The sequence below is a fragment of the Pecten maximus genome, chromosome 9 (assembly GCF_902652985.1).
Source record: "Pecten maximus chromosome 9, xPecMax1.1, whole genome shotgun sequence".
NCBI classification, from domain to species: Eukaryota; Metazoa; Mollusca; class Bivalvia; order Pectinida; family Pectinidae; genus Pecten; species Pecten maximus.
In genome coordinates this window covers 40,654,715-40,667,366 of record NC_047023.1, presented here as the reverse complement: position 1 = coordinate 40,667,366, position 12,652 = coordinate 40,654,715, and the positions used below count along the sequence as shown (strand labels likewise).

General features: G+C 40.9%; 1 protein-coding gene across 2 annotated transcripts; it reads left to right on the top strand.

Annotated features, from left to right (window-relative positions):
• Positions 1-2,130: 2,130 nt before the first annotated feature.
• LOC117333817 lies at positions 2,131-12,242 on the top strand. 2 transcript variants are annotated; one of them, XM_033893227.1, is made up of 9 exons: positions 2,131-2,289; positions 2,808-2,925; positions 3,588-3,688; positions 4,017-4,158; positions 4,401-4,495; positions 4,961-5,066; positions 9,645-9,729; positions 10,412-10,604; positions 11,019-12,242. In XM_033893227.1, the coding sequence occupies exons 1-9, from the start codon at positions 2,131-2,133 to the stop codon at positions 11,142-11,144; spliced, it is 1,125 nt and encodes a 374-aa protein (XP_033749118.1). In that variant the 3' UTR covers positions 11,145-12,242. The 2 variants fall into 2 exon arrangements, with proteins under 2 accessions (XP_033749118.1, XP_033749119.1); XM_033893228.1 differs by having other exon boundaries at positions 10,412-10,620.
• Positions 12,243-12,652: the final 410 nt, after the last annotated feature.

Genomic DNA, 12,652 nt, shown 5'->3' with positions numbered 1-12,652 from the left:
CATTTAGATATACCTGGTAAAGTCAGGATGACAGATATAAGGCAGTATATTTACACAGGTCTGTATATGTAACAACTACAGGTGTCAAACAGGTGTCCAGTGGCACTGTTGTGGTCACACCTGACTGGACGTAGTGCCACAGGCGCTTGCATAGAAAATGTGATCTTCAATTTTTTTTATTTGACAGTGGTATGTGTAATCTGTTAAGCTCAAGCTGTATTACACAGTGCACATACCACTGATATCATTTTTTTTAATTCTCATTTTCTATGCAAGCGCCTGTGCTAGTTTACCTGTAGCTTAAATGTAGCAAGTGCACTACTAATTTAAACGCAGTAAATGCACTAGGGTGTAAAGGTTAGCTTACACTCAACTGTATGTATTGGGGTTTTCCACGTTCATCTGGAATTCTAATCTTACGCTCTTCTGACCGAGCTAAAAAGGATTTTCAACCAGGGCAGAAATTGCGAGCGCAAGTTTATTCAAGAACCCTGTGGAGAGTGCTAGAACTTCACCTTACCACAGGTGCCTGACTCGTTTTTATAAAATAATAACATATAGAGTACATATAAATGTACATATAAATTTATATGTACTCTATATGTTATTATTTTATAAAACGAGTCAGGCACCTGTGCCCTTACCACCCGGTGGGTAATGGCATGGTCGAACGGTTTAACCAAACCCTGTTTAAATGCTACCAGCCTCTATCGAGGAAGAATGTCCAATGGAAGTCTAAGTGTCTCCACTTGTTTATATGCTTACAATGCGACAAAGCATAAGGCAGCATGATGTTTTTTCTCGTTACCTGATGTTTAGTTGGCACCTGAGTATGGCAGCCAAGTTGTCATTTATTCACGGAGCAACGTTGATCCAGGAATTTTCCAAATTAAATAGGATATCTTTATAAGATATCTTGGTAAAATACTAGATCAACATTGCTCCGTGAATAAATGACCACTTGGCTTGCCATATCCGAGACTTGGTGTCGATGTATAGACATCGGTACCAGTTCTGAGACTGTAGGGAGCCCAGAAGCTAAAGCATCGGCTAGAGAAAAGATATGTATGATAGGGGGATTGGAGAAGCCATCACGGAGATAGGTAGCCGGGTTTTGATGAGGAACGTTGGTATATATGTGGCAAACAAAAAATGGCTGACAAATGGGCTAAGGATCCTTACATTATCCTTAGTGAGCCAAATATGGACTTACATATACAAGATCCGGAAGAGGTCAGGGAAAGAACCCATAAAGACAGTACATAGGAACCTTCTACTTTTATGTGGTTACCAAGATTAGAAGAATGCTCATGAACCAGGGGAGACAACCCGAAATCATTAGAATTCCTGGATAGATCTTCCTCAACTTCTGAATCTGGGCCATCAAATATACATCAAGAATGTATTGTTTCACATAGCAGTTGGGGTATCCTGTACATGTAAACTTATATTATCTTGGGAAATTTGCCAAAGTGTAGCTGAAGATGAATAGTTATATATTTGTATATACATCATCGATGTAATTAGGTTTAGCAATTGCGATTAATGAATGTCAGCAGTCATTTTCCTTTGCATGGTAAAATGTCGCAGTGGTCAATCTGAAGTTTGGACACCTGCGTTTTGTATCGTGTGTAATTATTGTACCCATGTCAGGTAATGTCGTTGTACCTGTGTACTTAAGGAACGCCAAATTATTTGAAGATATGTTCAATTAATTGATTATATGTTAATTTGGCGTTCCATATGCACTTGGTTACTATTGTGACGTACTGTATAAGAGAGAGGTATTGGATGAGAGCGGCACTTTGACCCAGCGCGATCCTGGCAATTCACATGAAAATACCCTGCACCACAACCCTTAGATAGGAGAGACCACTGTGTTTGAGCCTGTTTGCTTTACCGCCACAGAGTCGGGTAACTGTGCATATATCCGTGTGTATTTGTACGAAATAAACTTTTTATCATTTTGAACATTGTTTGTTACACAAACCAACACAGATAGACTCGTGTGACATGGAGAATATGGGAGATGTTATCAATTGTTTGTTTGATGACGTTATCGAATAGTCAACATTCATCTCACATTATGTACTCTATCAAATTTGAATTAGACAAAGTGGGTGTCGTAAGATGACGGACGTAGACGAATCCACAGAAATGTTCGTACCCCCAGGCCTGGTGCACGAGGCACACCCCGAATTGTTTGACATAAGGGCGATGCCAGCACCCCCAAAAGAAGCCAGACTTGGACAGCTTCCTCAGCACTTAATCAGACAGTTTTTTGAAGAGGTAAGTCACTTAACTTGTGGTGGGATTGCCATGAAAATAATCCTGGTAAGCTTAGTGTAATATGACGACATTTGTCAATTAACGGGTTCGACCAATAAATAAAATCATAGAACGACGTTTGTCAATTAACAGGGTCGGCCAACTGATGAAGTCATATGACGACGTTGGTCAATTAACAGGGTCGACCAACTGATGAAGTCATATGACGACGTTGGTCAATTAACAGGGTCGGCCAACTGACGAAGTTATATGACGACGTTTGTAAATTAACAGGGTCGGCCAACTGATGAAGTCATATGACGACGTTCGTTAATGAAAGTGGTATTAAAGCGTTGGAAATAAGCAGGGTCAGCCCAAAATTAAAGACATATGACGGAAGTGGTCAGCTAAAATGGTGTCGCTTATGACAAGTGGCGGCAGTAATCAATAAACAGGATTAGGTTGACATTCAAAGAGGCGAACTAACGTGAAATCAGATGCCCATCTACTGGCTAATTGTGTTCATTATTTGTTTAAAGGGATATGTTCTGGTACCGGATTTTTTCCGCCCCGAAGAGCTGGAACCTTGCCGCCGAGCAGTAGAGAGACAAGTGGAAAGATTGGCACAGAAACTCTACAAGGCCGGCAAAATCAAAGGTATTATGATATGAACTTGTTAAAAGTACCACTTATAAGTAAATTAAAAAAAAAAAAAAAAAAAAATAGACAACAGAAAAGCTTAGCAAACTTACAAAATTTCGGATCGACCGATGATACTGTGATGTTTGATCACGCCATACAATGACGGTGCCCGCGTAAGCTGATTAGTCAATACTCCTTTTAACGTTTTAAGATATAGTGCGTTATGCAGGAGTTGCAGCTACCATTTTTATAGATTCAGGTATGTCTCGGCCAGGGGACAGAACACAGAGCCTTCCTCACATGTGCTCAACAGAAGAGCAAAATGATTAAGTGTCAAGGGAGATATTGGAAAAGAAGAAAAGATAGATCCCTTATTTATTCGGCTCTAGCGATCAAAAATTTGGGCACAGGTGGTACAACAATTCTTCTCACGCCCTACCTCCAGGACAGTGCCAATATATAACCAAGGTGATGAAAGTGGGTGAAAAGAGGAGGTTCAAGTTGTATAAATTTAAATTGTGCTCAATTTGTTTCAAACGTCATTGTTCTAGCGGCTTCTATCTGAAATCTTGCCAAGGTATTTTACAGCCTTGGTAAAACATCCAAGAACTACATACAATTTTTTGTACACTGGTGCCAAATGAATCCATTTAAGTTGAAAAAGCCTGATGTTTCAGACTTGTACAGCGAGTATGGTCTTTTCGAGCGACTGACCCATATAGACAAGGAGTTTCCGGGAGCCAACGTAATCCTGCTGAAATATCCTGACCTGTGTGATGTAAGTAGAAGCCATGATATAATGTCTAAGGTGAAAGAGAGATGTCAGCATATCATGTCGATATTTCCTCGGCTTGTCGCCAGATATAACTTAACAACATATCCCTTAACGTCCTTAACGAGATGTACGAGTTAAAGAAGTACAAAGATAATCCAGAGTGTTCAGACTCACGAGGATTTCACAGTACACAGCCTTAAAAAAGATTGTACGAAGTGGAAAGGTTTTACTTTTAACTTCTAAATAAACCAAATTTTGAGATCTGGAAGGATTGTGATTTAGACTTACGAGTTCGATTTTTTCCCCTTTTGTATCCTTTTTGTTTCATCAGGAGTTTAAGGCACTGTGGACTAACGAACGCTTGTTAAACGTTGTGGAACAGCTTATTGGACCCGAAATCCACGGCCATCCTCTCTGGAACCTTCGTACTAAAACACCTCAAAACGAGGCTACTACAGTGCCTTGGCACCAAGGTTAAACTTTCAGCTTCTTTTTGACTGTGGGCCATACGGCCCATAATAACATATCATCAACAACACAATACATACTATCGGTATAGAACAGAAATACAAATATAAAGTGGAGTACGGGTTAAAGATTTACAGATCTTATTGGCTTCAAAAATAAATTTGCCTAACGACTTAATTCTTTGATAGTTTTTAAGTTAATCAAACACATGCATTTTTGATCACCTGTTAAGCATGATATGTTTTAGACGTTGCCTATCTTGACAATGACTGTTACACAACGCTTCAAGCAACCGCTTGGATACCATTACTAGACACAAATGCCAACAATGGATGTATGCAGGTGAGTACCATGTACAATAATATAGTTAATCTGCGTACATTCATTTAATTAATACATGTTTATTTAGTTATAAACGAGAAAGCAGCAAGACAACACTAAAAATGTATTGTAATCGAAATTCTCAATCAATCGACCAGGTATCTTGGACGGGTTAGCCTTAGCTGTTCATCGTTCTCAATTAGAATCAGGGTAATGATGTCGATATTTACAATGTATATCAAACAAGGGAATGCAACATTTCCCAATAATAAGATCCTCATGTCCCTATACCCTGGGAGTACTCTAAATGTTATACTATAGCTATCATAGTGGTATCAAAGGGGAGAGGAAGTCTACAGAATTCAACTTAAAGGTATGTTATAGAAGGTCAGTAGTGTAGTGTTCTATCACTGAGCTGTGTCAATAGTAAGCGTCCATTAAACAGTAATAACACTGCAGATTAATAATGTGTTAATTCTGTACTAGATGGTTCGAAGAGGTCACAGGGCAGGTCGGATAGCCACTCACCAGTGTTGTGATGGAGGAACCTGGTACGTCATGCTGAATGAGGAAGAGATGGCGAAAAGTCTCGGTAATGATAACAAATGACAATATTTCTATTGATAAAACGGTAACTGACTGAAATATACCAAAAGTAAATTATACAACGATGGCTGAATTGTGCCGAGGCTGAACACGACAACCTTTAATATCAAAAGTAAATGTACATTATTGTTTTTATGCATAACGATGATCTACATAAACAATAATGCATCTCTTTATTATCCGCTTTATGTTTTTGTATTTGAAGGATTCTTTTGGATACCTTTTGACCGATAAATATATTGTTGTATACCTCTGAGATTGAGCATGGGTTTAAGGTACTGGCGTTGACCAGGAATATCAGAAGTTATCGTGGTCCCAGGGTTCCTAAATTTTAGTAAATAACTACTAGTAATTGACCGTATTCCCTGCTCTTGCCGACGTCAAACCTGAGATGGATGACATCAACTTCTCCCAGATGATTGCATGTAGAACTGGCTCCATGTTTCTTGTGTTAGCGTTAGTCTCTGCTTTATTTGGCATCTAGATCAGTTTATGCTGCAGTAGCTGCTGATTGGTTGTTTCAAGTGTCTCTGAGCAGGACAACACTGATTGGTTGTTTCATGTGTCTCTGAGCAGGACAACACTTAGGCTAATGTGCCTGTTGAGGTCAACATCATCACACGCGATAACTATTTTCAGTCCTAGGTCTAGAAGCTCGTAGCTTATACAGACCGAATATCAGGTTACATTGCCCAAACAATCATCATCAGGAATATAAAAGGCCGGTATGAATATTCTGTAGTTGAATGAGGATGTAGATAACTCGGTCTCTTAATGAGTATTGACACCTTGTCCCTCAGATGGCCAGTCACTGTCTTCATAGCCTGTAAATCCAAGAGGTTATGCTTACTTTTGCTGTATGCTCACATGGAATGATACTTGAGGATAAAACAAAAAGACTCTTTTAATCCAACGAATATCAGGTTAGCCAAATGTTAAATTGACTGACTTTGGAATTTGCGCTTTTTGTTCTTCTGTAGACTTCAAAAGAAACAGGTCAGACCCCACCCCAGTAACCAATCGGACAGTTGGTCGACTTGTCTTCGATTTTGCATATTCCAGGGGTACAGAGAGCGAAGGTGAACGTTGCCCCATGAGTATAGAGAATGGAAATTGTTGACATCTGTCTTGTTCTGTCATACACTCTTGTCATCAGAAGGTTCATACTCCCTAAAGTTCAAACATTAAGTCCGCCGCCTTGTTTGTAAGCATTTTCTGTTATACCTCTTAACCAACCTTCTTCACTGTGGGGACTGAAGATTGCCTCTCTACCCCGCCTTCTTCAATGTGGTGACAGAACATCGTCTCTTTACCCCGCCTTCTTCACTGTGGGGACAGAACATCGTCTCTTTACCCGCCTTCTTCACTGTGGGGACAGAACATCGCCTCTTTACCCCGCCTTCTTCAATGTGGTGACAGAACATCGTCTCTTTACCCCGCCTTCTTCATTGTGGTGACAGAACATCGCCTCTTTACCCCGCCTTCTTCAATGTGGTGACAGAACATCGTCTCTTTACCCCGCCTTCTTCACTGTGGGGACAGAACATCGCCTCTTTACCCCGCCTTCTTCAATGTGGTGACAAAACATCGTCTCCTTACCCCGCCTTCTTCAATGTGGTGACAGAACATCGCCTCTTTACCCCGCCTTCTTCAATGTGGTGACAGAACATCGTCTCTTTACCCCGCCTTCTTCACTGTGGGGACAGAACATCGCCTCTTTACCCCGCCTTCTTCAATGTGGTGACAGAACATCGTCTCTTTACCCCACCTTCTTCAATGTGGTGACAGAACATCGCCTCTTTACCCCGCCTTCTTCAATGTGGTGACAGAACATCGCCTCTTTACCCCGCCTTCTTCAATGTGGTGACAGAACATCGCCTCTTTACCCCGCCTTCTTCACTGTGGGGACAGAACATCGCCTCTTTACCCCGCCTTCTTCAATGTGGTGACAGAACATCGCCTCTTTACCCCGCCTTCTTCAATGTGGGGACAGGACATCGCCTCTTTACCCCGCCTTCTTCAATGTGGTGACAGAACATCGTCTCTTTATCCCGCCTTCTTCAATGTGGTGACAGAACATCGCCTCTTTACCCCGCCTTCTTCAATGTGGTGACAGAACATCGTCTCTTTACCCCGCCTTTTTCACTGTGGTAACAGAACATCGCCTCTTTACCCCGCCTTCTTCAATGTGGTGACAGAACATCGCCTCTTTACCCTGCCTTCTTCAATGTGGTGACAGAACATCGTCTCTTTACCCCGCCTTTTTCACTGTGGTGACAGAACATCGTCTCTCTAACCCGCCTTCTTCACTGTGATGACAGAACGTCGCCTCTTTACCCCGCCTTCTTCATTGTGGTGACAGAACATCGCCTCTTTACCCCGCCTTCTTCAATGTGGTGACAGAACATCGCCTCTTTACCCCGCCTTCTTCACTGTGGGGACAGAACATCGCCTCTTTACCCCGCCTTCTTCAATGTGGTGACAGAACATCGCCTCTTTACCCCGCCTTCTTCAATGTGGGGACAGAACATCGCCTCTTTACCCCGCCTTCTTCAATGTGGTGACAGAACATCGTCTCTTTACCCCGCCTTCTTCAATGTGGTGACAGAACATCGCCTCTTTACCCCGCCTTCTTCAATGTGGTGACAGAACATCGTCTCTTTACCCCGCCTTTTTCACTGTGGTGACAGAACATCGTCTCTCTACCCCGCCTTCTTCACTGTGGTGACAGAACATCGCCTCTTTACCCCGCCTTCTTCAATGTGGTGACAGAACATCGCCTCTTTACCCCGCCTTCTTCACTGTGATGACAGAACGTCGCCTCTTTACCCCGCCTTCTTCAATGTGGTGACAGAACATCGCCTCTTTACCCCGCCTTCTTCAATGTGGTGACAGAACATCGTCTCTTTACCCCGCCTTTTTCACTGTGGTGACAGAACATCGTCTCTCTACCCCGCCTTCTTCACTGTGATGACAGAACGTCGCCTCTTTACCCCGCCTTCTTCATTGTGGTGACAGAACATCGCCTCTTTACCCCGCCTTCTTCAATGTGGTGACAGAACATCGCCTCTTTACCCCGCCTTCTTCACTGTGGGGACAGAACATCGCCTCTTTACCCCGCCTTCTTCAATGTGGTGACAGAACATCGCCTCTTTACCCCGCCTTCTTCAATGTGGTGACAGAACATCGTCTCTTTACCCCGCCTTTTTCACTGTGGTGACAGAACATCGTCTCTCTAACCCGCCTTCTTCACTGTGATGACAGAACGTCGCCTCTTTACCCCGCCTTCTTCATTGTGGTGACAGAACATCGCCTCTTTACCCCGCCTTCTTCAATGTGGTGACAGAACATCGCCTCTTTACCCCGCCTTCTTCACTGTGGGGACAGAACATCGCCTCTTTACCCCGCCTTCTTCAATGTGGTGACAGAACATCGCCTCTTTACCCCGCCTTCTTCAATGTGGGGACAGAACATCGCCTCTTTACCCCGCCTTCTTCAATGTGGTGACAGAACATCGTCTCTTTACCCCGCCTTCTTCAATGTGGTGACAGAACATCGCCTCTTTACCCCGCCTTCTTCAATGTGGTGACAGAACATCGTCTCTTTACCCCGCCTTTTTCACTGTGGTGACAGAACATCGTCTCTCTACCCCGCCTTCTTCACTGTGGTGACAGAACATCGCCTCTTTACCCCGCCTTCTTCAATGTGGTGACAGAACATCGCCTCTTTACCCCGCCTTCTTCACTGTGATGACAGAACGTCGCCTCTTTACCCCGCCTTCTTCAATGTGGTGACAGAACATCGCCTCTTTACCCCGCCTTCTTCAATGTGGTGACAGAACATCGTCTCTTTACCCCGCCTTCTTCACTGTGGTGACAGAACATCGTCTCTCTACCCCGCCTTCTTCACTGTGATGACAGAACGTCGCCTCTTTACCCCGCCTTCTTCATTGTGGTGACAGAACATCGCCTCTTTACCCCGCCTTCTTCAATGTGGTGACAGAACATCGCCTCTTTACCCCGCCTTCTTCACTGTGGGGACAGAACATCGCCTCTTTACCCCGCCTTCTTCAATGTGGTGACAGAACATCGCCTCTTTACCCCGCCTTCAATGTGGTGACAGAACATCGTCTCTTTACCCCGCCTTTTTCACTGTGGTGACAGAACATCGTCTCTCTACCCCGCCTTCTTCACTGTGATGACAGAACGTCGCCTCTTTACCCCGCCTTCTTCATTGTGGTGACAGAACATCGCCTCTTTACCCCGCCTTCTTCAATGTGGTGACAGAACATCGCCTCTTTACCCCGCCTTCTTCAATGTGGTGACAGAACATCGCCTCTTTACCCCGCCTTCTTCAATGTGGTGACAGAACATCGCCTCTTTACCCCGCCTTCTTCATTGTGATGACAGAACGTCGCCTCTTTACCCCGCCTTCTTCATTGTGATGACAGAACGTCGTCTCTTTACCTCGCCTTTTTCACAGTTGGGACAGAGTATTCTCTCTTTGCTGCAGATCCAGAGATATACCAAAACCACGCTGTGATTAATTTAGTTTCCATTTATAGGTACAAACCCTGCCACCGATTTTGTCACTTGCGAGGTTCCTTATGGAGGGATGCTGTTATTCAATAATATCATTCCTCATCGCAGGTAGGTCTAAAAATATTGCCATACTCGAATAAAATCCAAGACATTGCTAACGCTGATAACTACTGTGGTTGAACCATATCATAACCGCGCATAGACAAACTTATATTTTAGTACAGTATTGAACTATAACAAATGATAATTAAATTGACATACAAAAAAACATTTACCATTGAAAACACACACACACACACACAATGTAAAACAAGACTATTGCAAAAAAGTGTACCTTTACAGAATATATGTATCAAAGATAAAGAATAAAACGGTTTTAAGTACTTTTAATTATTAACAAGAACCTTAACAAAAGTTAAAGACTATTATTTTAATATACTCATATCTTACAATGTAAGTACATTTTGTATATTGTTGGCGTTACTAGCTTAATAAGTTTGTGACACAGTAAACAAAATAACAATGTATCTTCGTGTGATAAAATCAATACATGTACTTCAATTTTAGGCACATTTTTTTTTAAATGCTGTGTACTGTGTAAGTTATATGCAATAACCTACACACGCACGTACGGAACCATAAAGTACCTGTTACAAGTCAATTAATTGTGTGTGAATTTAAGTTTGGCAAGTTGTTCTGGAGATACTAAACAAGTTCTCAAACTTCACATCGTAAACACAGATCCCATTTAGATCTATAGTAATGATACCTACAACACCTGACTTTGTAGCCTGATGAATTTGTCAAACGACATCCGCTGGAGTTTTGACCTGCGCTGGCAGAAACCCAGTTTACCAAACGGGTTTTACGGCAAGAAGGACGGCGTCCTCATGAGGACGGCAAAAGATCCCAACTTTCAGATATCGTGGGAGAAATTCGACAGTACCATCCGCCACAAACTATTTCGAAGTGCGGCAGTGGAGGTGGGTAAACTGCAAGGTTGGTCGTTAGAATAAGAATATGGCGGTCTATTGGAAGATTTCTTAACTTTTTAACTGTATTGTATGTACGCTGTTTGATGATTTCCATTATTACCGCTAATAACGCTTTAATTGTACATGTATTAGTAAAACGAGATATCAAAATAAACAGTCCTGTTTTATTATGCCGATAAAGAGTTAAATTACTCTTGTTTGATTCTGAAACAAGTCTGTTATAGTTTTTGTTGAATTCTTCTGAATCAGTATAGTTTTTGTTGAATTCTTCTGAATCAGTATAGTTTTTGTTGAATTCTTCTGAATCAGTATAGTTTTTGTTGAATTCTTCTGAATCAGTATAGTTTTTGTTTCTTTTGAGGATTTGAACGATTATCATTCAGTATATTGACTGGTTTCTAGGAGGAAGAGGAAGAATTCGACACGACAGTTCCAGGACCATGGATGAAAAAATGGGAGATTGTGCACGTGAACCGTCACGTGGAAAGTTACAGGGCGGATAGTGCCAGATTTGACGAGGTCCATTAACGAATGCCCAACCTTGAATAGTCCACGCAAATTGGACACCTTGTATACTCACGTGTAGTTATGACTAAGAATGTCGCTATCCTGGTAAAAAGTTCATACCTGACTGTCATACTGGATTTAAACTCAATGAACCGATGGTTGATGCCATTCATTGGCGTCATTTTTTTCAATTTGAAGAAATTTCGGTTTTAGAGCTGGTCAAAAAATCAAATTAGTCAGGATAAATTTATTACGATTATTCGATAGTGTATTATCACCTGAAGGTAACAGGATTGAATTAAAATAACCGATACGGTCATGAATTTCATTAATATATTCCTAGAACTACAGAAATTAGGACAAGAACAAAGTAAAGACCATTATTTTCAATAAGTGAACCACAGCCCCAACTGGAGTAGGGATAATATGATCTATTTATTCATGACAGTTCAAGTCACTTGCATTATTTCTTAATTGGCACAAGATAATATTTAATATTTATAATATTTTACGAGGGGCATAGTTTTTAAAAGTAGCAGAAACAGTATCTTAGAATTAGCTATTGTTTGATTAAGATTCTTTTTGAAGGAATTTAGACCTACTGCCCAGCGAATGATCAAGATTATTCCATTCCTGCATGGCACTTAAAAAGAAACTTGTATTGTAGATACTGGTTCTTGTCCTTGGTATATTGAAAAAATGTTCTATGGTGACGCAAATTATGAATATTCTGCTAATAATTCATTAATGATTCAATGATATCAAACAAATAATCAGGTCATGTGATTCATAATTTTGTGCATTAAAATTAGGTTTTGCTTATGACGCCTTTTTACCTTATCCGTGTCTTTGTCCAGTTTATAATGTGAAATACCACTTCTAAACCCAGTAATAATTTACATTGCATCAACCTGTACAGGTTCTAATGATTTAGATACAGCAATAGTGCAGTTGTCCAAAATGAAATCTGAATTCTGACAAATGAACAGTTTAATTACAAGAGTTGTCCATTCAACTTTGTGCTTTATCATAAAAAGATTGTCGTTTTATACTTTATTGTAAATATCATTAATATGATCCTCCCATGTGGCTTTTGAGTTAAATACATCCTTATGTTTATGAAATATTTTTTTCTTGAATTACTTTATCTTCAACAAACAAGGGAGGGTGAACTCTATTTTTTACTTACAGTAGAAGCAATATCATCACCAACTCTAACATAGAGATAAGTATCATCAGCAAATACTTTTATATTTGTATTAATTTCCTTAATTACATGTATGTCATTGATAAAAAGTAAGACTATAAAAGGTCCGAGTACCAGAAATCCAGCACTTATGTGTTTAAATGTAGATTATAACCATCAACTATAACTATTTGTTTTCTATCAGTAAACTAATTTTCAAACCATTTGTACAAATTACAACACATGCGGTATTTTTTTAAAAACTTATCTTAAGACCATGATACCAGACTCTGTCAACGACTTTATTTATATAACAAAACACTAATCTTATATCACAAAACAC